The sequence below is a fragment of the Cucurbita maxima genome, unplaced genomic scaffold (genome assembly GCF_002738345.1).
Source record: "Cucurbita maxima cultivar Rimu unplaced genomic scaffold, Cmax_1.0 Cma_Scf00004, whole genome shotgun sequence".
NCBI lineage: Eukaryota > Viridiplantae > Streptophyta > Magnoliopsida > Cucurbitales > Cucurbitaceae > Cucurbita > Cucurbita maxima.
Window position 1 is genome coordinate 1,809,067 of NW_019272020.1, and position 23,966 is coordinate 1,833,032.

The 23,966-nt window shown below is 35.8% G+C and overlaps 5 protein-coding genes and 1 long non-coding RNA gene across 10 annotated transcripts; 3 read left to right on the forward strand and 3 right to left on the reverse strand.

Annotated features, from left to right (window-relative positions):
* The first annotated feature begins 203 nt into the window (after positions 1–203).
* Positions 204–1,072, forward strand: LOC111478050 (RING-H2 finger protein ATL70-like). Its single transcript, XM_023122128.1, has one exon. The coding sequence runs from the start codon at positions 366–368 to the stop codon at positions 879–881; it is 516 nt and encodes a 171-aa protein (XP_022977896.1). The 5' UTR covers positions 204–365; the 3' UTR covers positions 882–1,072.
* A 2,212-nt stretch (positions 1,073–3,284) lies between these two features.
* On the reverse strand, positions 3,285–6,120 carry LOC111478769 (alpha-ketoglutarate-dependent dioxygenase alkB homolog 6). Its single transcript, XM_023123214.1, has 7 exons — positions 5,710–6,120; positions 5,563–5,623; positions 5,422–5,460; positions 4,174–4,286; positions 3,796–4,027; positions 3,678–3,724; positions 3,285–3,579 (listed from the first exon to the last, which is right to left on the reverse strand). The coding sequence occupies exons 1-7, from the start codon at positions 5,815–5,817 to the stop codon at positions 3,421–3,423; spliced, it is 759 nt and encodes a 252-aa protein (XP_022978982.1). The 5' UTR covers positions 5,818–6,120; the 3' UTR covers positions 3,285–3,420.
* Positions 6,121–6,461: 341 nt separating this feature from the next.
* On the forward strand, positions 6,462–9,361 carry LOC111477603. 4 transcript variants are annotated; one of them, XM_023121464.1, is made up of 4 exons: positions 6,462–6,654; positions 6,872–6,970; positions 7,802–8,734; positions 8,822–9,229. In XM_023121464.1, exon 3 carries the CDS (start codon positions 7,938–7,940, stop codon positions 8,691–8,693), a length of 756 nt encoding a protein of 251 aa, XP_022977232.1. In that variant the 5' UTR covers positions 6,462–6,654; positions 6,872–6,970; positions 7,802–7,937; the 3' UTR covers positions 8,694–8,734; positions 8,822–9,229. The 4 variants fall into 4 exon arrangements, with proteins under 4 accessions (XP_022977232.1, XP_022977233.1, XP_022977234.1 ...); XM_023121465.1 differs by having other exon boundaries at positions 6,462–6,621; XM_023121466.1 differs by lacking the exons at positions 6,462–6,654; positions 8,822–9,229 and adding an exon at positions 9,280–9,361 and having other exon boundaries at positions 6,722–6,970.
* Positions 9,267–11,566, reverse strand: LOC111477605 (EEF1A lysine methyltransferase 1). Its single transcript, XM_023121467.1, has 4 exons — positions 11,138–11,566; positions 10,720–10,878; positions 10,075–10,156; positions 9,267–9,906 (listed from the first exon to the last, which is right to left on the reverse strand). Exons 1-4 carry the CDS (start codon positions 11,471–11,473, stop codon positions 9,761–9,763), a joined length of 723 nt encoding a protein of 240 aa, XP_022977235.1. The 5' UTR covers positions 11,474–11,566; the 3' UTR covers positions 9,267–9,760.
* On the forward strand, positions 11,488–21,879 carry LOC111477601 (protein CHROMATIN REMODELING 24). Of its 2 annotated transcripts, none has more exons than XM_023121458.1 (23): positions 11,488–11,570; positions 12,042–12,307; positions 12,420–12,551; positions 12,668–13,656; positions 13,742–13,872; positions 13,966–14,020; positions 14,260–14,388; positions 14,816–14,923; positions 15,039–15,094; positions 15,214–15,304; positions 16,032–16,169; positions 16,254–16,331; positions 17,510–17,719; positions 17,797–17,868; positions 18,259–18,339; positions 18,415–18,533; positions 19,296–19,407; positions 19,650–19,718; positions 19,787–19,881; positions 20,420–20,554; positions 21,004–21,072; positions 21,157–21,289; positions 21,565–21,879. In XM_023121458.1, the coding sequence occupies exons 2-23, from the start codon at positions 12,196–12,198 to the stop codon at positions 21,712–21,714; spliced, it is 3,264 nt and encodes a 1,087-aa protein (XP_022977226.1). In that variant the 5' UTR covers positions 11,488–11,570; positions 12,042–12,195; the 3' UTR covers positions 21,715–21,879. The 2 variants fall into 2 exon arrangements, with proteins under 2 accessions (XP_022977226.1, XP_022977227.1); XM_023121459.1 differs by having other exon boundaries at positions 12,420–12,542.
* On the reverse strand, positions 21,857–23,955 carry LOC111477606. Its single transcript, XR_002717329.1, has 2 exons — positions 23,867–23,955; positions 21,857–23,298 (listed from the first exon to the last, which is right to left on the reverse strand). It is a non-coding gene; the product is annotated as an uncharacterized LOC111477606 (long non-coding RNA).
* Between the last annotated feature and the right edge of the window lie 11 nt (positions 23,956–23,966).

The following is a 23,966-nucleotide window of genomic DNA, read 5'->3' on the forward strand; positions in this document are numbered from 1 at the left end:
ATTTTATTAAATATTAATAATATATTTCGCTATAGAAACTAAATTGTTACAAATTAAAATAAGGAACTAAGTTGTTATTTTTATTTAAATTAGGAATAAAATTTATTTATTAATTTATTACCTAAAAAATAATTGAATGATTCAAACATTATTGATTATACATTTAGCTTACATTATAAGTAAATAAATAAATTTGGGTTTCTTTTGTTCAAATCTCATCTTGGCAATTGGCATTGACTTTTTAGTGGAGGCGCCGTGAAAACTCCCAAATAGTCAATGAGGCTTACAACAATGGCAACCGAGAAATCCAATCTTCTCATTTTCCCTCTCCGGCTCCGGCTACTCATCCTCTGCGTCTCACCGCGATGAACAACGGCACGGCGGACAGCGGCGGATTTCTGTCCTCAAACAACATCGGCGGTTTCGGCTACGGAATCGGCGTCTCGTTAGGGCTTTTGATTCTCATCACTACGATCCTCTTAGCTTCCTATTACTGCACCAGAAACGGCTTATCGTCGACGTCCGTGGTCGAGAGAAACACCAATCGCTCGCCGCCGCAGGCGGAGGGAGAAGCCGCCGTCGTCGTCGATGTCGGACTCGATCAGGAGACAATTAAGAGTTATCCGAAATTGCTGTATTCGGAGGCGAAGCTTCTGAAGAATGATTCCTCTGCCTCTTGCTGTTCAATCTGTTTGGCCGATTACAAGAACTCGAATGTTCTTAGGGCTTTGCCTGATTGCGGCCATCTCTTTCACCTCAAGTGCATCGATCCGTGGCTGAGGCTTCATCCGACCTGTCCGGTTTGCCGCACCTCGCCGATTCCGACGCCGTTGTCGACTCCTCTGGCAGAGCAAGTTCCATTGGCCAGTCGGCGGGATTGAAGCAGACGATCTGGATGGATGTGGATGAATCGACGTCGTTTTCGCCGTACTTTTTCTTTAACAGATTGATTCCATCGCATTCGATCGCCGCAACGAAGCTCCAATCTCAACCTTCTTCAAGGTCAAACATATTTCTTGTATTTATTTTACTTTTTTTTCTTTTTTTTCTTTTTTTTTTCCATTTATGAAATCCTGAATCTGATTATTCATATTTTATGTTTATTTTTTATCTACAAAGTAAATAGTTCCGTTCTTTAAAAAAAATGTTTAGAATTAAAATTATTTTTTTTAAGTTTAATTTTTAAAAATAAAAAATAAAATAGTTATTAAACAGAAACTTCAATAATCAAGTTAACTAAATAGACATCAATTTCTAAGCTTAGAAGTTAAATTTATAATTTATCATTAAAAATAAGTGATAGTTAATAAATACAAGTGATAATAATTATAGTAGTTCTTTTATTTTTTGGTTTATAATTATATTTATGACTTTTTTATTGTACATATTTTATTATATTTATTATCGTACGTATTTTATGTTATTAATATGGTTTGATATAAAATTTTAAATGTTGAAAATTTTACCAAATACAAAATATAAAATTTTGTTAGATAAAATTAATAAACATTAGAAATTAGTTTAATCCAAATGTTGGTAAATTTGTGATTCATTAGCGGAATGAATTCCGTTCTGTGCCACGTGGCAAACTCACTGTTTGGGCTTTGCCACGTTCGGCTTGGCAATTGCTGTAATAATATAAACAATTCAAAATATCTCAAATCCTTCCGGCAAAATTGGGTTAGCCGCTTTTCTCTCTGAATCGGAGATCTGCGATCATCAAACCAGAGGCTCCGATCTGCGTAATTTCTCGACTATGGCTTTACAAATTGTGTACGGATTATTTTTCCTCTCTTTCTCTTTCACTTGCATCATGCTACTCCACCTGTTCCTCCATCCAGTTTTCTATTTCACTTCCTGAAACCTAGAAATTTCAAGTTTCGATTACAGAAGGTAGATCGATTTCAATGGAAGTTGAATTCTGTGTGTAATAGAAGTTCCGATTCGAGGAAGAAGCAGAAATCTGGTGACTCGAGCATCGTTATGTTCTCTCTTCATTTCTCTTTTTCTTTTTTTCTTTTGATCTTATGAGTGCTGCAGGTCCTTGAACATATTAATGTTTGTTTGCGAAAGATGAAGTAGATTCAAAATATTGAAAGATTATTTTCTTCCGGATGTTTGTGCTCGCCATGTAATGTTTCTATCTCTCTGTCTCTCTTTTTATGGTGTGGATTGGTTTCCTGAATTTCATCAGTCAATTTTGAATTTAGTAACTTCATACGAAGTGATTCTTGTTTCTGTTCTTTTTGTTAATTACAAGTTTAGTTAATAAAATTGAGTTTTGTGCTCTCTAAAATTTAGATTTCACTCTTAGATTATGTCTAAGTATTTAATTTTGTATTATGAAATTCATTGGTTAACCGTAGTGAATTTGAAGGCGTTTATATTTAAGTTAATTGTGTCTAAATCATCTATTTCTTTTTCAAATTGAAGAGGCCATTTCTGCTGGAACTCGTTTTTCCTTTTCCTTTTCCTTTTTATGTTCTCTTTCTTTCTTTCTTTCACATATTCTTCTGGCTTCTCTGTCTCTCTCTTTTCTACCTCTTCTCATCTTCTTTCTTTTGCTTTATTGATCTTTTTTCCATTTATTCTTCTCTTCTCTTCTTTTTCTTCCACTCTTCTCTTTTCTTTCTTGACTTCTTTTCCTGCACTGCTTCTTCTATTTTTCTTTCCCCTTCCTCTCATTTATTACATTTTTTCCCCTCTGAATACACAAAGTGAAAATCTACTGTACTCGATCCACGTGCCCGACCTTATGGAACAACATTTTATGTGTATATATATTCTAGAATAACACAATTGTAGTTTTTTTTTTTTTTTTTTTTTTTTTTTTTTTTTTTTTTTTTTTTTTTTTTTTTTTTTTAATAAATATCTTATGATAAAATCAGGTGGAAAAAATGTCTTTCTAATATTGTATTTAAAGTCTCTCTAAATGGTATTATGTAGATGAGAAAATAAAAATAAAATTGATATCGTCAAAATATTTTATGAAAAAAAATTATCTCAAACATATTTTTACCTTGTTATTTTTAACTCTTCTCTATTAGTTTAAAATATATGGTAATGTGTGGATAAGAAAATATATTAAAAATATAAATGTAATTGTAAATTATAAAATAAAAAATAAAATTGATCGTGTTGTTATTTTAAACTCAAAATCTTCCCTTTATTCATTATAAATAAATGATATTATGTATATGATAAAAGAAAAAGAAATATTATCAAATAAAAATAAAATTATATTGTTAAGCAGTTGTAAAAAAAATTACATACTAACGACTACGAAATCAAAAATTTGAATCCTTTACCTCATATTATTAAAATATAGAATCATAAACCAATAGTTAACGAACCTAGGATAGCCATATAAATTATTTAGAACTTGTGATATTGTACAAACCAAAAGTTCCTTCAAGCCGTTCAACGCCTGAACAAATGCTTGTGAACCTTTGGTACGAGTCGACATGTCAACGAAAGCCGATTATTCGTTCTCTCGAAACAACTATGATTGCAGTTCACTTCAACGGTTGGATTTTCAGTTTCTAATAGACAGTTTCGAACTTCAATTTTGTTCACTGCCTGAGAAAGCAAAGAAATGAAAAACAAACTTACAATGATGAAATCAATATCAAGAATGAATTAGATCCTGCAATAGCTACATTTAGTTGTTATCATACCTGTTCGTAACATTGAAGACTATTGTCACTGATACCATGCAAGTAACCTACGAGGCATTAGAAGATAAAATCAAGTAAACTGGGAAGGTTAAAAGACAAAATCAAGGGCAAGATTTACCTGAATAAGCTTCATCCTTAAAAACGAGCAAACTACGAGGCATTAGAAGGATAGAGAAAGGGCAGTGAGTCTCGACATCAGAAGCTCCATTAGAATCATTGTCGTCGAAGCTTTCTGTCAACTGGTCTGGACATGATTTCAACCTCGAATGGGGAGTGAAGTCCATAACGACAGGAGAACCGAGAGACAGAATTGTTACTACAGGAAAGTAAGCAGGCCCATCTTGGTGTGGCTACACAAGAGCCAAAAACTGTTTCTAAGATGTTGCTAATTGGTAAAATACAGCGCTAGATTAGTTCTATGATGAGGATCATGGCAAGAACATAATTATAATTCAAACAAGAACTGCACTAAGAACGGGTAAACGAAGGCTCGTACCATTATGCCTTGATTAGGACGGTATTCGTTGATAAGAACATGGTTTATGGGTGCAGGGTATAGATTTGTTTCTTGATAGATCTTCTTGGTGATATTCGTCAGCCATATAGGCACTGCAGAACATCAAAAGACAGAGATTTGTCAATTTAACTGATTCAAGTGGTGTACTATGATAAATGATATGGATGCTTGTTTGTCCTACTTAAGCAATCGTCGTAGAAGAATGTGAAATATCCAAGTTTTTGCAAAAGGGACATGGAAATATGGACTACCCAACGTAGATGAGTAAGAAAACCGTGCTAAGATCAAAACTTTAGAGCTCAAAGGACACTGTTATAAAACCTATAGAACAGATTCTCTTCAAGTTCGTAAACCCACACAAATATCCAATTGCAAGCTTGATGGCCCAAACCCACCGTTATTAGATATTGTCTGCTTTCGCTCGTTACATATCGCCATCAGCTTCACGATTTTAAAATGCGTCTACTAGGGAGAGGTTTCCACACCCTTATAAGGAATGGTTCGTTCCGGTCTCCAACTAATGTGGGATCTCACAATCCACCCCTCTTGGGGGCCTAACGTCCTCACTAGCACACTGACCAGTGTTTGGCTCCGATACCATTTGTAAAAACTCAAACCTACTGCTAATAAATATTATCCGCTTTAGTCTGTTACGTTTCGCCGTCAACCTCGCGGTTTTAAAATGCATATGCTAGGGAGAGGTTTCCATGCCCTTATAAGGAATGGTTCGATCCCGTCTCCAACCGATGTGGGATCTCACAGTATAAGTCTTTCCAACGGTTTTCAGTCATTCCCATGAGGAGATTGGATTAAACTAGTCTAACCAAAAGTATTAATTCCCCCAGAGTAATCGAAAGCAAAAGTTAAATTTGGTAGGACAGCCAACAGGAAGACAAAAATGAAATTTGCTGCATTCCAAACCTCCACAGTGTGTTCACCTATCCTATAAGTTGCCTTATACTTCCAATTTGAAGTTAATTTCTCATGCACCAAATTTCTCCCTTTGGTTGTCTTCAATTTTTAAACGTTCAAGAAAAAATTGCACAGAACAGGGAACAAAATGTACTATTACCTTGAATATATAAAGTTTATTATGAATAGAGCATGCTAGAATTCTGTAATCAAGTCAATAAGAAGTCCATCTCCATGCATTAATATTAGCTGATATATGGCAATCAAGTTTAAGCTTAACTAAGAACATTTAAATATAGTTCTTTCTTTACTTACATTCTTGAGGAAGAAGACCTTTTTCATGTACAACGCCACCTGCAAGAAATCAATGGATAAGGAAAGCAGTCTTACAAATCTTTCAAAACTTCAGAACTTCGAACAATTAGCAAAAATAAATGAGATCGCTATTCAACAAACCCCAATTTTGCAGCCTCCTGTTCTTCAAGGATTTCCATTTTGACGCAGGCGCTTTATAAATCTACAAATGAAATTACCTAGTTTAGCGAACAATTACAGGGCAAAAAAAAAGGGCAAAGAACGAAAAGCAATAGTAAAATTTGGTACATCATCCAGAATCATAGTCTCATCTTCGTCGCTTATGAAGTCGGGAATATAGAACACTGTTGGAAGAAGCCCAACTTTGAAGTGATTAAGCCCCTCCGCTGATTCCATATCTCTGGTTTAAAATCTCGATTTCCAGAAGGATTTAGGAGCCGAAGAACAGATAGATGGAGATTATTGCGCAAACAGCAAGCCAGGGGGAAACGATGGGAGGTGGACGAACTCTTCCGGTCCGTCTCTTGGAAAGATGAATCGAAGATCAAAACCCTAATGATAACCGCAGTTGTATTTCAAAGAAACATGCTAATAGAGAAGCATATGGAGAAATGGATTGACTGACGAAAGAGAATGAGAATTTCAGTTCAGAGTTTAGACCGAACAGAAGAACTGCTGCGAGAAGAACATTTTTGTGTTAATCGGGAAACGAGAACAATAAATCTTCCGATTTAAAAAATATATAATAATTTCTTAAACTTTTTATTCGATTTCTTTTTAAAATTCAAAAAATATAAGAAACTAAATATTTTATAATTAAATTTTACAATTGTTATAAATATCTACCGGATAAAAAAAAAAAAAAATTAAAGTTTATAACTCATTTATACTAATTTCTTTAAAGTTTAAGAAACATTAATCTGTAATTTAACTAATTTAAAATGTTAAATTATAAAATTTAATTATTTTTTATGTGAATTATATAAGAGAGTATTGTTAGTCCTTATAAGCACCGCTCGGTGGGCATATGATGATCTAGGAAGTCTCTTCGTTTGTGGTCTGTGGTTCAAGACAAGTCGAATGGGGAGCCCACATGTCGATCTCCTAGTGTAATGCAACAACTCGAGTAGAACACCGACGATGGACGGATTCGGGACTAGGACCTTGTGCCAAGTCCTGATAGTCAATCCTTTTCTGGAGGTTACAAATCCACTTGATCTACTTCTCTTACTTGTATAATTCTTATTATCTTAATTTTGAATGGAAATAATTAATTTTTTGGTTTCAAAAATACAAAAGATTTGTGAACTTTTTTTCCCATAAAAGGAGGAAGGAGGAGAAATTTATAAAGAATAAGAGAAATCGAGAAGTGGTGAACGAACGTGGGGAGTAGAAGACTCATCCGTCTTTCTCTTTCTCACATCTAATGATCTTTTGGCTCCTTTGACAGATTCACTATACGATCCTTGCTCCATCTATCCGATTATGATCTGACTTCTGTATTACAACGTGGAGATCTTCGTTTTCTCTCGATTAGATCTGATTGATGGTATGCTTCCACTATTGTTCTTTTTTTTTTTTTTGCTTCTGATTTTGTAGAAATTATTTGAGTCTGAGATGTCGAGATGAAGTTGAAAATAATGATTGTTAGCTTAAATAGAGAATTCGAACAAGTTCACCCGTCACGTAGTGTTACTTCAGAATCTTTAGGTCCGAAATCAGTTTCGAATTTTTGCGCGGGCAATTTTCTTTTCTATGATTAGAGACTGTATCATTTTAATCGATATTTTGGTGTCAGTTGTGGTCTTCTCTACAGAAATTAGTTCTTAGATAAACGCTATCGCTGTATGTCTATGGAGTTTAATATTACCTCACGAAACACTTGGGAGCATAGGTCATTGTGAAGGCGTCGGCGCGAAAATGCAAATTAGCTTGCGAATTTTGGATGTTTTGTGAGCCCTAGCAGGATTGAAATTTCGAAGTTCATGCGGATTGCCAAACTCGTAAAGAGAACGCTATGAGTGGAAAAAGCGTACAAAATTATAGTCGGGAAGGCTGAAGGGGTGAGGAACTGGTCGGGATCCCAAATGGATTTTGACTCAATTGTTTCACATCTAAACCAAAAACCTTAATTATCTAGCGTGTCGTGAGACCAGATAGAGATAAACTTCCATCGATCTAGTTGTTCGTATTGGATATGTGTTTGCGTTTAGTTATGCTTTTACTTGAACCAACACTGGGGAAGGTTAAGCATTTGAGCACGGAATTTGGGCGTTGGCCTTAACTTTTTAATTGGAAATTCTTCTTGATGTCCTTATCGGGGACTGGAAATGTATCTTGTTGTCTATTGATGCAAAATTTTCATTTTTGCTGATTGCAGGACAATATTGTGTGTAGATGAACTGAGAAGTAGCTACATATGATATAAACTCTGGCATGCCTTCTGCATAGTTATACCATTACTTTGGATCAACAACTTCAGTTGCTTATTGTCTAAAACAATCAGGTTGAATCTGATGGTGAAAACAAAGCAAAGACAGAATAGTAATCCTATTCATCTTTCTGGCTCTTCAAACTCTGATATTGATTTGGATTTGCTTGGAGATGATAGTTGGGTGGTGGTAAAGAAGCAGAAAGTCACAATCCTAGTGCCTCCCACTTCAATAGTAACAAAATCCTCATCTCCCAATGCTGGACAAAGTCAGCTGCAGCCAATTACCCAAAACGTATCAAATTGCCAAGCAGGAGCTCTTGAAGAGACATGTCAAGAATCACCTGCTGTTGTACTGCCATCAACTTCTAAAAATGTTAAGCAATCTATTGCTGCTCACTGTAATTCGACAGTGAAAGAGCCACTGAAGCAAGCTGTCACCCCAAACCCAGATGAAGCTTGCAATTCAAGGCCTTGTAAGGTTTCAGGATTATTGAACAGTGCGAAATCTATGAAGCAGCCTACACATTTACATTGCCCTGGGGGCTTTCTCACTGGAAGCACATTGTTAAATCAGAGACTTAAAGCACTTAATCTGGAGAGGAAGCTGCAGAAAGCTGGTGGTTTAAGTAGATGGTTGGAATCACTAGGACTGAACCAATTTGTGGGTATTTTCCAGAGAAAAAGTATCAGTAAATTTCACCTGGTAAATCTAACCATGAAAAAGCTGAAAGATATGGGCGCCAATGCGGTGGGGCCGCGTAGAAAACTGATACATGCAATTGAGTGTGTCTGTCAACCCTACAGTTCTGAAACTTTTGAGCCGGTGTATGAGATTTAATCAATGATATTAGACCCGCCTTTCAGCTTCTCCTTGCCAGGGTATGCAGTTCCATCCTTGAATTGTTGAGTTGTTGGTTGTTGGTTGTGTATATATTAATTCTAAATGTGTCTATTGAATCTTAAAAGGATTGATGGCCGAAAGAGTGTGTGGTTGAGGGCCTATCACTTGCCCTTGCATCAGGATTTCTTCTTCAATAGGCAGAGAACTCTGTAAATCTCCAGCTCTTGGATAGTGAAGATAGAAAGCACATGTTTTCTCAAACGTGATGGGTTTTTATAGAACAAGATCACCATATAATCAGCATGATAATGGGGCTGATTTGGGGTGCATCTTTAATCTGTCTAGGAGACTGTTCATTGGTAGATACACACGGGTATGGGGCTAGGAGTTCGAAGGTAATACCGAGCTAATAGAGCGATCAATAGAGATAGATGTACTGGTCAGCAACATTCCTATCATACAGTAATGAGGTGTTTGTTGAATGAAAAGATTTGGCTTCTTGGAGCTATGTTGAATTACCCAGTTTTTTTTTCTTCCCCTTTGTTCTTATTCGACTATACAGTGAAAGCATTTTTTTCTTGAGAGCAATGCCAAGGATCTCGTGGAGGAATTCTATTTGTGACATACAAAAAGACTTGGGGCAGACATATTCCCTGCAGGCAAGACTTTTCTTTTCTAATAAGAATTTTTATACAGCTATTCGTGATCGATCGATTCATACTCACGTCACGTTATGAACTCAATTGTACACAAATAAACACATTAATTCCATTATCTGTTCAAACAAATACTCCAAATTGAGATCATGAAGCTCCCAAATATATCTATGATAAATACTACTTAGTGTTTGCTTTCCTCTCTACTTTTGCATAATAATGCTCCAAAAGTAGCTTTTTTTTCTACTACATTTTGGCTTCTGCATCGATCCATTTCAGAAGTTCACTCAAGAGTTCTCACCAAATCCTTCTTCCATTGTAGGCTTGAACCAACAATATGACTTGATAATGAGATTCAAGGGGATACAGGGAGATTTCTATTCATGTTGAAAATTTGCGATCCTAAACCTATTGCTCCCAACCTCCTAATCTCGGCCCTGGATCGTAGTTTGTGAACAGTCGGAACTCGTTTCCAAGCTTGCTAGAGTGGTGTGGCCTAAAACCACAAGGATGAAAACCCATTAGCTCAGCTGCTCTTTTTGCTTGCACTTCTCCTGCATTTTGTTGTTGCACAATGTTTTGTCAGAAGCAAAACAACAGAATTAAATCCAAGAATCTAATCAGTATCTTAGAAATCTTGGTAATCAGGCAACTGATAGAACATCTATTTACAGTAAAAAAAGCAAATTGCTTGGCAGGAAGGTTATTCATCATCACAATACCTGTTAGTAATAGGAGGTAGGATTCACGATTCTGTGCCAGGAAAGAAATTGAACGAGTGACTTTCTCCAGACATTCTTTGCTCTGCAAGAACGAACAAGGCAGGAGCACAAATTATTCATAGCTCGATACAAAACCATTGTTTCACACACACATATAATTCCAAGCACTAAAATCAGTTTCGACTGTCTTTTCTTCCTCTGACTTCCCATTTTCTCTTAAATCAAACTATGAAAAAACTGGAGTAATGTGGAATGACTCCATAGCTCAGGAGCTGTAGAGTTAGTTAGAGCTTATCATCCCTGGTTTCCTCAAAGAGAGGAATTGACCTCGCCTTTTCTACATCCTTTTGGATTATAAGGCATGTCTATCCAGATTTTATCCAAATACAATCAGAATGCAGAATCATCAACCAAGGAGACGCGTCACGGTCTTTTGACCGAGTTTACGAAGTTATGAGAGAGCCGGAGGCAGGAACTTGCCAGCCCTAATTTCTTTGGTAATCCACCAAAGTTCAGAGTTCAGATTTCAGACATATTTATATGAGACAGTAAGCTCATACAAAGAAGGTTGATTCACAAACAAAGTATCCAAAAGTGTGAAAAAAACTAATCATAAACGTGTAAGCTATAGATATTATCTCTCACCAGGTAAGGAGGATCTGCTATCACAATCTGAAAATCATGCTTCAATTCCATCGGTAATTCTTCTGGTTCATTATAATCGTAAAATGTGAATTCACTGCCGTGTTGGGAAAAGCGTTCGTCATACTCAAGAAGTTGTGCAGATACATGCGGACCGAGTTTCTGAGAAATGAAGATCAGACAGTCAATATATATTACAACCAATAGAGCAGCTGGTTACTTCTGGAAGAGAAGGATAGGGTTTCCAATCCAAAACAAAACTCATTCTGATCCTCTGTATGATTGAAGGTATGTATATTTATCCAACACTTGAAATTTCAACCTATACTGAGTAAATTAAAGCAGAATCTCCAAGAACAGAAAATTAAGAACAAATTTCTGGTTTCGAAATGTGATGAAAAGAAAACGACGATCCAATTACCTTCAGATAGGTATAGAGAGTCGGGCAAGCAATACAAGCGACTCGAGGAGATTCGAAGTTCTGGCACAGCGTAAGAACCTCATTAGTCACTGTCTCCGCCGTGTCGCGGTCGTACCAGAACTGACTCAGCCTCCAATCCTCCGTCACTAAAGCGACTTCTGAGTCTTCGGAAACTCCGCTTTCCAAGTGAACATCGGGCTGAGTTTGGGCTTGCTCGTCAAGGAACTCCTTGAGTGCAGCTAGAGCATGAGAGCTCAATAATGGCGGATCATCATCATTTTCTTCTTCAATCCTCAGGTCTCCGCAAGTGGTCTCTGATTTGCTGGGTGACTCCATTTCTTGCACTCTTTCAGACCGTTTCTCGCGCGAAGGACCGAAGCGGCGGCGATGACTGATAGAGGGAATTAATTCTATTTCTTCCCAACGATTTTAGGTAAAAATCTACTTCCTTTTATTTAATTTAAATCTTTTTTTTTTCCCCGTAAAAAATTATTCATTGATTTATACATAAAATTAATTTCCACCCTTTTTTTAATTAACTACTATATTAAAAAAAAAAAAAAAACACAAATTCCAAACTTTGTGGATATTAGTCATAACATTAATTTAATATTTTATTTCACAATTTTATACTATCAAAATTAATTTTTAATAAGTAAATATATGTTTCGCAAATAGACAAAATACTAATTTTAAAAATTATCGGAAGCACAGTGTTTTGCAAATATATGTTTCATCGTTTTTAAATTTTATGTTAAAATTTTGCAAATAAAAATTAAAATAGTCTATGGATTAAAATAAATATTTTAAAAGTAAAAAAATTAACAAAACCCTACGTTAAAATGATTTAAAAAAGGAAAAAGAAAGTGAAAAATCTCATATAAATTGTTCGAATTTCTTGCAGGGAAGCGGGAAAGGTATCGAAATCCATCGCATGTAGTATTCAAACGCTAGACCAACAAAACCAAACTCCATTTCCAAAACCCTCTGTCGGATTTGTTCCGCCGTTGTCCAGAATCCCTCCGGCAGAAGAAACGCTAATCCAGTTCGACTCAGGCATGGCCGATTCCACGACCAGTAGGAAGAAACCTCTCAGCTTGAACGATCGTCATTACCGACTCCTTCAGGATCTTTCTGCTCCACCCAAACCCTCTCTGGCAACCGCTCGTGGTACAGTACAGTACACTCACTTCCTTCCTTTCGCGCACTCCGCTTTTTTTCTTGGTTCTCCAATTTCGTAGCTCTGTAGTAATCGCTGGTGAGTTTATTTGTGTGTGTGCAGGTCAGAGGGCAGGAGACGAAGATGAAAAGCCCTCGAGAATCGAACTTGAGAATCAACGTCGCCTCAATGAAGTATCGACTAATGTTGACGAACTTCATGATAATAGTATTCCGCAGTCTTCAGGTGTTAATGGTACGGATTTCAGTTTCTTCCTGCAGTTTCATAACCATAAAATTTATTGGTAGTATCTTTTCCTGTCGGTGATGTTATTTTTTTTTTATTTTTTTTTTTTCATCCGTAATTTTTAGTGGACGAACAGCCGAGGAAGGTTAAGATTGGTGGCCGACGCCGTCTGTGCAAACTTTCGTCCCGAGAAGATGGTTATGTGGATAATCCAGTGGGGTTTGATTTCAATGAACCCAATTTTTCTGGTATTACAGATTTTGATTCTCCTTCTCCACCACCTCCACCGCCCTTGGATCATCGCGATAACAAGGGAAGTGATATCAGGGATATTCTGAATGACTTGAGCACGAAGCTTGAGCTTTTGTCTGTCGAGAAGAAGCGTGAAAAACCAAGAAAATTTGATTCTCTTGAAAACTTATCTGCTTCTTATTGTGGAAAAGGGACCGAGGAAGCAAGTGAAGCCGATGAACGTGAGGTTGATAGTCTGAAGTTCTCCACCAACCCATCTAATTCCTTGTTAGGTGAAAATGCAAAAGTTGAGAATGTTGTTAAGACTCTGAACGACGGTTTGAGTGGTGAGTATGGAGTAGAAATTCCCCCAAATAAGGTGAAGGTCGATGTGTTTTACAAGGGAACTCATGAAGTTGATACGTGCAGTACAGGGAGTGAACAACTTCTAAATCTAGAATATGGAAACAATAAACATCACGAAGGACGAGATAAATACATGCATCAGGATGTCCAAAGGTCGTATAATTCCCTAGGAAAAACTCCTGCGTTGATAGACGAAGGAGAGGTAGGCCTGGAGGATGATTGCGTAGTTCTGAATCGTGAAACAAGGAATTTTAATGAAGTGAGAAGGCAACATGACAAATATGAAAAGAAGAGTGATGATTCTGATGGGATTGACATGTTTGATAAATCTGCTGAGGATTTTATATTGGAGGGAAAAAGCTCCACTGGTCACAAGTCTGCTTTCAAATTGCAAGGTAGAATTGCAAAGATGCTGTATCCACATCAGCGTGAAGGGTTGCGTTGGCTGTGGTCTCTACATTGTCGGGGTAAGGGTGGAATCTTAGGGGATGACATGGGTTTAGGGAAAACAATGCAGGTAATAACAGAAAGAACTGTTCTCTCTCAATCTGTTTGTTTGCTTGGATGTGTCTAAATACAATATTTTGTCCCTTTCTTCTCAGATTTGTGGCTTTCTAGCTGGACTTTTTTATTCGCGTTTAATAAAGAGGGTCTTGGTTGTGGCTCCTAAAACTCTCCTGCCCCATTGGATTAAGGAGTTAGCTGTTGTGGGTCTTTCTGAGAAGACGAGAGAGTAACCCTTTATTGCCCGGATTATTTTAAATATATATTTTTACTTCTGTTATAGAACTGAATGCAGCTGCTGAGCTTTCCAATTCCTGTACAGATACTATGGGACGTCGGCTAAACTTCGACAGTATGAGCTTAATTATATTCTCCAGGTTAGATATATCCAAGTTTTGTGATTAAACTAAGCCTGTAACCATTGATTAGAAGAAGCAAAGACAATTCTAAATATTAGATTGCATTATTCTTGGTAGAAATTTGTTGCACAGTGATATTAATCAAATTTTACCTATGTTGGGATTAACCAAAATTATCGGATACCTTCAATTAGTTTTTTAATTGCTGCGTATAATTGAAAGTTCTGTTTTGTCTGTATTACTTGTGTCCGCAACAGGATAAAGGTGTTCTTCTGACGACTTATGATATTGTAAGGAATAATTCAAAGTCTTTACAAGGAAACAGCTTCTTTGATGATGAAGAAACTGAGGATGGAACAACATGGGATTATATGATCCTTGATGAGGTCATTATTTATATACTTGTAATTTACTAATTATGAATTTGTTCATATATATATATATATATATATATCTTTTTAATACTTAGCTGATACACTTATTTTATTTGTATGATTGTTCCATATAATAAACAAACTATACTATATTCCACCCTACAGATCAAAGTTTTTGTTGGTTAGATTCAAACTTCTATACCAAACTTAGATTCTTTTATTAGAAGTCCAAATTTCCGAGATTCAAGAACTGGTTCTATGGTTTTTAGCTTTGAATTTTTTGAAATAGATTGAAGGTTGGTACTCATTTCAATCGACATGCCATTACCTGAATGTAGTGGATATTTCCAGTCATAAATAACTTGTTTACTACAAATTAATGTAGACTTTCCATTCGTTATATATATCAGTGTGATTGATCAACCCATTTATAATCCAGGGTCATCTAATAAAGAATCCTAGCACTCAAAGAGCCAAAAGTTTGCTTGAAATTCCTAGTGCTCATCGCATAATTATAAGTGGCACACCATTGCAAAACAATTTGAAGGTATCACATTACCAGTTCTTTTATCTGCTTTCAATCATAAATACTCCATGGGAGGTGTATTTTTAGCTTGAATCCCATACATATTTAATTTCCGTTCTCTTTCTCTCGCTACTAGGAACTGTGGGCCCTGTTTAATTTTTGCTGTCCTGACCTATTGGGTGACAAGAAATGGTATGCATCCTTGTTTTATTATTGGTTGTTTTGTCTTTTAGATATCTTTTCATCTTCTTCATGTTACTTGTTCAAAGTTTTATTCATGTATTGTTGGTATGAAATTTGGACTTGCTCAGGTTTAAAGAGTACTATGAGTGTGCAATTCTTCGTGGAAATGACAAAAAGGCTTCTGAAAGAGATAAGCGTGTTGGTTCAATGGCTGCAAAGGTAATGTTTATTGCTTGTTTATGGACCTTTAACCTTTTTGTTGTCGCCTGCCAGTTTGGCACAATTTTGGGAATTAAGATTTATTTATTACAATAGTAGAAAGGGAAAAAAAGCATTGGGTTTTTTCTCTTGTTGCGTGTGAGCTGGAAGAAAACAACAGTGCTTTATGAAAAGGGAAAGTACCAGCTCTCTCTCCCTCTGTTTTTTTCCCTTAGATTTTTTTTGTTGCTGCATCCTGGACCTTGGTGTACGATACGTGATAATTTGGTGACTAGTAATCACGGTAGATTATGATTTTTGTTGGTTGGTGCTATATTTTGATAATTTTGGTTTGAAAATTCTAACAGCAGGTTCAGGAGGTTCTTTTCGATGGCCAGTTTTGTCTGATTTACCCCTTTCTGATTCATGCTAACTGGAAATCTTTTTTCTTTTTTTTTTTTTGTTTCCTAGAAAACACAAAAAAAAAAAAAAAAAAAAACTGACTCTTTGGTTTTGGGAGAATTCTTTATCTTCGGTTTTTGTAATGTTTATCAATGAATGAAATAATTTCCATCTTATGTTCATTATGAATAAACAGTCTACTAGCTATCTGTAGCATTGTAAGTATATTAATGGGGCTGCATCCTCCTATCATGGTCAGTGTATATATATATATATATTTATATATATATATTGCATTTTTTCCAACCTTCTTTTTCAAAAATGGTTATTTGGTACCTTTTTACAGGAGTTACGGGAACGTATCCAACCCTACTTTTTGCGTCGTATGAAGAGTGAAGTGTTTAACGAGGATAATGATCAAGCTGCTGCCAAACTCTCTAAAAAGAATGACATTATTGTTTGGCTTAAATTGACTAGTTGTCAGGTTCGATCAATTATTTATCAATTTTCTTCTTGATCACATCATTCAAAGTATAATAATAATGCATTCCCAAATTAATTGATGCAGCGAAAACTTTATGAAGCTTTTTTGAAGAGTGAATTGGTACTTTCAGCATTTGATGGCTCACCATTGGCTGCCCTTACGGTACTTTTATTTTTTATTTTTACTTTTATACTTTTAAGGAGACATAATTTTTCATTGATGAAGTGGAAAACCGTGAGGAAAAATATCAACAAATAACCAAGTACACGGAACAGCCTAGAAATCAACTAGAAGATAAAAATTAAACTAAACAATCCATAAACCCCTCATCTTTATGATACATTTTATCATTATGTTCTAGCTCAAATTGCTACTTACATTTAGTTATGTTTTGAACGTCAAATTTAAATTTGTTTGAGTTGCTTCCATTGTTATTGCTTTTGCAGTTATTAATTCACGATATGGCTTCAGTCATGAATATGTAATTGAATAATTTAAATCTGTTTGAGTTCTTTCCATTGGGCTTTTATTGCTTTTAAAATTAGTAATAGATATGAGATGTTTTGGTGCTTTTGACACTTACGTTATGGCCTCAGTCATGAACATATAATTGAATAGTTTATTCTTCTATCCTAGTAACCTATTCATTGTTTTAAGTTTAATTGCTTCGCTCAGTAAGTCGATGATACTCTAATTCGGTTAAAATAATGTGCAAAAGTATCGAGTTTGGCTTATTTGTTCAATCTATACTACAACTTGATATTCATATGGCATTGTCTGTAGATCTAAAATTACTTTTAGTGTTCTATTCTTATTTGTGAATGATATTTCTTTGATAGGGGCTTTAGTGAATCAATTTTTTAGAAATCACTTATATAATGCAATGTTTTTTCATTTGGATATTTTCTTGTACTTGTGATTCAATTCTCTTATTCTGAAGCACAGTGTTTGCGCTGTTGGAACAATTAAATATCTAAGGAAGTTCTATTATTATGCAATTTACCTATCATTTACTGCTTGTCTGTTGACACTTGACAGTACTGTTTGCTTCATGTGGATTGTCATAGAACTAATGAACGTGGCTTTTTTATTTTATGCCCTACTATTCACAATGCAAGTTGGGCTAATTTTTTTCCCTTTTTTTTTTTTTTGAATTAGAAAATTGAAAGAAAAACTAATCCACCATTTAATAAAGCTGAGATCAAGTGATACCCCCCACTCGCATCTATGTTCTAACACTATCTGTTCTTTCTTGAAATGGCATCATCATCCACCCATGCCACAAATGGGGGAGTGCCACAGGTTATATGTAAGTTAATTATTCATTTGGTATGGTGTAGATTCTTAAGAAAATATGCGATCATCCACTTCTTTTGACGAAAAGAGCAGCTGAAGATCTATTGGAAGGAATGGAAACTGTGCTAAGTCCAGAAGATGCTGGTGTAGCAGAGAAGCTGGCAATGCATTTAGCAAATGTGGCTGATAGGGATGATTATGAAGTGTATAATGACAATGTCTCTTGCAAAATATCCTTCATAATGTCTTTATTGGTTAGTGATGTTTGATTGAATCCTTTGTTTCATAAAAGCTAGTATATTCAATATAACGTCCTTTCTGTTATTGGCAGGATAATTTGATCCCGAAGGGGCATAATGTTCTAATCTTCTCTCAAACTCGCAAGATGCTCAATCTTATTGAGGTTGGCTCTGACTTATGCTGACGTTTGGTATTCAAATGACACTGTTTCATTACAAAATAGGGTATTTGGTTCATAGTGCAAAATGTCAGGATGATTGATGATAAATATGCTATTAAACAACTTTGGTATAAACAGTGGCATGCGATTTATCCATCCAAATATATTTTTTTTTAATGAGAAACAACTTCTCGTTGATATAATTAAAAAAAATTAAAAGTTAAAAGGGACATCTGTACTTGTTCGTGGGAGTATTTGTTGTGTGAAATTGAATGAAAATGCACCAGTTCATGGAAACTTGAATTGGCATCTGCAACGAGTACCACCCTTTCTAATCAAGATGTTTAGAAGTTAATGTTGAAATAATTAATATAGGTGTTTTTTTCTCTATAGGAATCACTATTAGCCAATGATTACGAGTTCTTGCGCATTGACGGTACTACAAAAGCCACCGACAGAGTAAAGATTGTAAATGTAAGTAAAGTACCGAAAGACTCTTAGATATATTCATATAACCTTAGTCTTGACATGAACTTTTTCCCCCCTTAGGATTTTCAAGAAGGTAGAGGACCTTCGATTTTTCTCTTGACATCTCAAGTTGGTGGTTTAGGTCTTACACTTACCAGAGCAGATCGTGTAATTGTAGTAGATCCTGCCTGGAATCCAAGGTTCTTGAAATATATATGTTTATTTCTTTCTCATGCTTGCATCAACGTTGCAGCTCAAATTTGTTCAAGAATATCATGACTAAATATCTTCTTTCAATTAAAGCGGATTTCTATATCTTTTCATCTTTTTTTTATCTGCTATTATTGCTTCATTTTATTTTATTTCTTTATGGTTATACAAGAGAAAATTGTCATTGATTGGTTAAACAGTAACAAACATGTTTTAATTAAAGTTTGTTTCCTACAAAATGACTGAAAAGATAGTTATGGATATTTATTCACAAGTTTATTTTCCTGTTTATCTGTATATCTTCGATAAATTGAAGAAATACAGATAAAATCTTTGTTTATCTGTATATCTTTGATAGAATCAATTAAAGAAATAAGCCACTTAGCCTTTAGGGAGGAGAGTTCAGTCTAAAGGAATGATGCAATAGAAGGAGAAGAATCAGATGAATTATTATTATTATTATTATTTTTTAATGAAGGGGTGATGAGGGAGAATGGACCATTTATGTGCTACAAAAATTCATAATCCTAAAATAGAAAATATGAAAACTTAAAGGCAGTTGATTTTTAATACAAGATGCATGGTGAATGTTGTAGTGTAGCATCAAAATCTCCTAGTTTAGTGTTGGGATTGAAGACAGCCATATTCAAAGCATCATAAATTTGGATACATAAAAAAAAGGGACAAGTTTTTATTTTGTTTTATATACAAAATTTGTAGTAATTAACTAGATGTTCTCAATCTGTTTGCAGTACTGATAACCAAAGTGTTGATCGGGCATACCGAATTGGACAAAAGAAAGATGTTATAGTGTACAGATTAATGACTTGTGGGACTGTTGAAGAAAAGATCTACAGGAAACAGGTAATGTTTATTCTATAAATGTTTGTTAGATGTACAAGTCTTATTAAGCATGATGTTAAATGTGTCATACATAAACCTGAGAATGTAAAATAGTTTACTGGCCAAATGAGTAAACTTTTTTCCCTATACATATACCCATGATTTATCCATAGACCATATTTATCAGTAATTTAGTTTTGCGCTCCTGCTGGGAGGCTCATAAATGCCTCTGAGAAATTTTGATTTCTAAAATGTGTGTGTAGATTTATAAAGGGGGGCTGTTTAAAACCGCAACAGAGCACAAAGAACAGATTCGGTACTTTAGTCAACAGGTAATACATGTAAATAATCTATTTGTTTTGCCTGTTGGATTGTGTGGTTAACATTGTAAAATTTTCAGGATCTTCGGGAGCTTTTTAGCCTTCCAAAAGACGGGTTCGATATATCTGTCACACAACAACAATTGCATGAGGAACATGATCGACAAATTACAATGTACGATTCAAATAATAGATTCCACTAAAGCATATGATAAGGCATCCAGATGCATGTCCACATTTAACACTTAATGCCTATGGTTTACAATACAATAATTTTAAAATTTTGATATTGTCATCTGACTACAGGTTTCAAGTGATACTAAACTTGACCAAGGAGCCTCAATATTTAGCATTCTGCGTTTTGGAGAGATTTGAATTTTAGATGAAAACTCTTTTATCAACTGGACTGTACTAGTTGAGTAGGATCATTTGTGGATTATATTAGTATGATTTGTTAAGAGTCTACGGGGTTTGGTAAATATGATTTCGATACCCTACATGTTTACACTTCTATTTGGTCGAGAATTTGCGTGAGAAGAAATGAGTGTATTAGCAGTTAGGTTGATAATTAGCGTCCTGATTTGTCTTACTGTTTTACTAGTCTTTGAAGTCCTTTGGGGCTGCTAAACGGGAGACCATAACCGACATTTTGCAGTTGTCAACATTTTTTTCTTTCCACTTTTCCCGTTTTCACTCGTTGTTCATGGCTACAGGGACGATTCTTTGAAATGTCACATAAAGTTCCTGGAAACACAAGGTATTGCAGGAGTTAGTCACCACAATTTGCTCTTCTCCAAGACAGCTCCAGAACCTGTGCACGTATTGGAGGAAGAAGAGGCATCTTTCAGGTAGCTTTATTTTACGTTCCACTTCTATTTCTAAGCATTTAGCCAGGGAAAACATCAAAATTTTATTGGCAAATTTTAATCATAATTAACCGCAGGATGATGGGAAAAAAGTGAATATGTTCATACGCAGATTTTTCATTGCCATGTATGAGAACCGGAAGTAAATAAAGGAAAAATGAGATGAATTCGGACGATAAAATTAATTCTTTTTTTGGAAGGGGAGGGATTTGAGCACTTTTAGTTCCTATGTACCAGGGTCTAGAAATAAAACTAATCAAACATGTTAAAGAAGTGTTGTTTGCAGGAGGCTGCTATATTTCAATCATCATAAATCTTGTCCTTATTTAAAAAAAAAAAAAAAACAAAAAACAAAAACAAAAGATAATTAAAAGCCTTGCAATGTTCTTTATCTTTTCAAACTAACCAGTTGTATGTTAATATGGTTGTAGGAGGAATAAGGAGTTTTCTTTTGGTGAAAGAGCAACTTCAAGTTCTTCAATCGATCCTGATACAGATGGGTATGAGTTCATACGTTACACTTATCAGTTACCGAAGAATTACATTGACACAGGGTGTGATAACATCCTTTACGTTGCTTCCAGGGCAAGGTTTGCTTTTAACCCAAAGGATGTGAAGTTGAATAGATTTGCTACAAATGCAAGCAGTCCAAGCAAGCCGACTGAAAGGGAAATCAAAGAGAGAATCAATCGGCTGTCCCAAACTCTAGAAAATAAGGTACGGTTCTATGCAACTTTCCCTTTTGAGTGACAGTTCAAAACGATAAAATCTTGACACAACCAGCAAACAATGCCTTATTTTTTCCGGGGTAGCTCAAAAAACAGATCCAATCCAACAAAATCAAAACAAGACCATAGTTACTAGAGAGTCTATTTACCAATGTTAATAACGAGCCATTAAACCTCTAGATCTCGCCACCTCCCAGCGTCGTTTTGGTTTTACTTCATTTGATCCAAACAGCTCAAATTTTCTTTGGGTGAACGAATGATCAGGTCCTTATCTCAAGATTACCAGACAGGGGAGAAAGAATTCAGAAGCAAATTGTTGAACTGAATTTACAGCTTTCTGAATTGAAGAGAAAAGAACATGAAAGTGAAGTCATCGACATCACCGACGAGTTTCAGAAGGTGCTGAATGTATAGTTTGTATTGTGATGTGAAGACTGAATCTTCTCATGAGTGAGGCTTGAGGCTGACTATATATGTATTTTGAGACAACTGAGGTTTTGTTCTTTAATATGCTACACAAATCATCGAGTCTTATCCCTAAAAAATTAATAGAATGTGCATCTAAATTATTATTTAGTATTATAAACTCTTACCCATGACATATCCTAAATAAATTTTGGTTTGGGATTCATGGTGTTACTCTTTCATCAACTCCCAGTTCTCTAGCACTTCACTGCAAAACAAGAAGAGTCCTACAAGTTTTTCTATTGTGGCCACGACCACCACACGTCCCACACAATCGTAGAGACGACTCTTCGTAAATTGATTCCTTGGCCTCCCCCGAGACCGCCTCTCTCGATCCCGGGATCTCTTTAGGCATCGAAAAGCAATTTCCCGTGCCCTCCAAGCTTTATTATAAGATATAGTAAATCCAAGTTGTTCCTCTACATCCTTGATTATGTCATTTGGTCTATATAATCAGATGCACCTTCCTCAAACTTGGACTTAATCAGCTGACCAACAACCCAACTACTGGCTTGATGATGGTTGCAATGAACCTTCTCTGTCAAACAAGTATGGACAGTGTGGAACTTTGTTATCAAGAAGCAGTCCAAATCGTTCATCTTATCAAGAAGCACGAAGTCGCCACTTACAGCTTTTGTCTGCACATATAACGAACAATAAATCTCTTGTCGAACGCCTTACTTGAACTCGAAATTTCCCCTTATAGCCATAAGACTTAACTTGCTCTGTACATCCTTCTTGCTTGGGTAAGTCTGACCCACTGCTATAGTATCACCCGACATCAACTGCTCAATAGTTAAGCTTTTGGTACATCAGTGTTCAGCCGCTCAGAATACAAGCACGGTTGAATGCTCGAGTTCAATGGATCAGATGTTACATATTCTTGGACGTCTTTTCTGCTATTTCGGATGGTAAGACTATCAAAATACATATCATTCGAGGTATGGGGATGAATCTCATCGCTACAACCGTAAGTCTCGTCTTGCATATGTTTGTTTTCTACCTCAGTATCATGTCCTCTATCATCATTACAATCATCATGTTGATGTTGATCAACATTTTGCATCTCACCATCACAATTCAAGTCTGTCTGAGGACCACAGCTTATGGAAGTTGTGTTTTGTTCTACAATTTCAGTAAGAGCAAGAAAGGGAGGAATTTCAGACTTTTGTGCAGTAGGAACGTACCTCCTCCCCTTGATCTAGTGATTCTCTACGTTTGATAGTGATGCACAAGGGTGTTCTCCGGCCACGGTCGTCTACAAGATTCTCACCAATGAAAAACTCGACATCTTCATTGTCTAATATCTCTGTTTGTGGAGTTGAAACATGAGCTTTATATAAACATTTCATTGTGGCCACAAATTCACCTGGGTCAACTTTGACAATATCATAGACTTTGTCCAAAAGATCGATATACGTAATTTTCTCATCGACGATGATTCCTTTTAGTTCGTCACCATTGGATTCAAAACCATTCTCACTAAAAATTCAATCGCCATTATACATGACCAGAATTCGCACCGGAGACATCCTGAAAAAATGATATGTTACATAAGAAACTAGGAAATACATGAGTTTACAGGAATGAATACATTGATTTTGCAGCCTCCAACCGTTGGTCTCTTGGTCCCAAGACATACTGATTATTACTTTTTCCATTTTGAATTCAACACAACACTCAAACATGGGGGATTGAACCCGAGTGCATAGGCTTAACCAATTGAGCTAGGTTTAGGTTTAGGTTAGACTAACTAATGGTTACTTATGATTTTTTTGGTACACATGACCAAACACTCTAAGAAAGTTAAGGTGTAATCTATTAACGAAGCTAAGCCCTCGATTTCGAATTCTAATTAGAAAAACTTATTGCAACGCATTAAATCAAAGGAATAAACACAACCTAAATGCACGAAATCTGAAACAAGGAAACTTATAGAATCGAATCACAGTAAACTCAATCGCCATAGCTATAGAAGAAGACGAACTCCAATTAACCATTAACGTCAAATATTTAATACTGATATTCGGGATTTTCAGAACCAAATGGCCACTGCGAACCGAGAGAATTGGAGTAATTTCGAGTGGAACCGAAAACTTACAGAAAGGGAGAGAAATCAAGAACTGTTTGTGTGAGCGACGAGGAATCCCACCGGGGCAGCGTGACGGCGGGGCTGATTTTGGCGCTATGGCAGAGGCAGT

What these genes read in the sequence shown, in the direction of transcription:
- LOC111477601 (XM_023121458.1), top strand. Translation starts at nt 12,196, where the DNA reads ATGGCCGATTCCACGACCAGTAGGAAGAAACCTCTCAGCTTGAACGAT. An exon ending in TTAAATTGACTAGTTGTCAG is followed by an intron (nt 16,170 to 16,253) that starts GTTCGATCAATT and finishes TAATTGATGCAG; the next exon opens with CGAAAACTTTATGAAGCTTT. An exon ending in GATCCTGCCTGGAATCCAAG is followed by an intron (nt 18,534 to 19,295) that starts GTTCTTGAAATA and finishes ATCTGTTTGCAG; the next exon opens with TACTGATAACCAAAGTGTTG.
- LOC111478769 (XM_023123214.1), bottom strand. Translation starts at nt 5,817, where the DNA reads ATGGAATCAGCGGAGGGGCTTAATCACTTCAAAGTTGGGCTTCTTCCA. An exon ending in GTCCTAATCAAGGCATAATG is followed by an intron (nt 4,028 to 4,173) that starts GTACGAGCCTTC and finishes GCTCTTGTGTAG; the next exon opens with CCACACCAAGATGGGCCTGC. An exon ending in TAAGGATGAAGCTTATTCAG is followed by an intron (nt 3,725 to 3,795) that starts GTAAATCTTGCC and finishes AATGCCTCGTAG; the next exon opens with GTTACTTGCATGGTATCAGT.
- LOC111478050 (XM_023122128.1), top strand. Translation starts at nt 366, where the DNA reads ATGAACAACGGCACGGCGGACAGCGGCGGATTTCTGTCCTCAAACAAC.
- LOC111477603 (XM_023121464.1), top strand. Translation starts at nt 7,938, where the DNA reads ATGGTGAAAACAAAGCAAAGACAGAATAGTAATCCTATTCATCTTTCT.
- LOC111477605 (XM_023121467.1), bottom strand. Translation starts at nt 11,473, where the DNA reads ATGGAGTCACCCAGCAAATCAGAGACCACTTGCGGAGACCTGAGGATT. An exon ending in CTCTCTATACCTATCTGAAG is followed by an intron (nt 10,879 to 11,137) that starts GTAATTGGATCG and finishes TTCATTTCTCAG; the next exon opens with AAACTCGGTCCGCATGTATC. An exon ending in TAGCAGATCCTCCTTACCTG is followed by an intron (nt 10,157 to 10,719) that starts GTGAGAGATAAT and finishes TCGTTCTTGCAG; the next exon opens with AGCAAAGAATGTCTGGAGAA.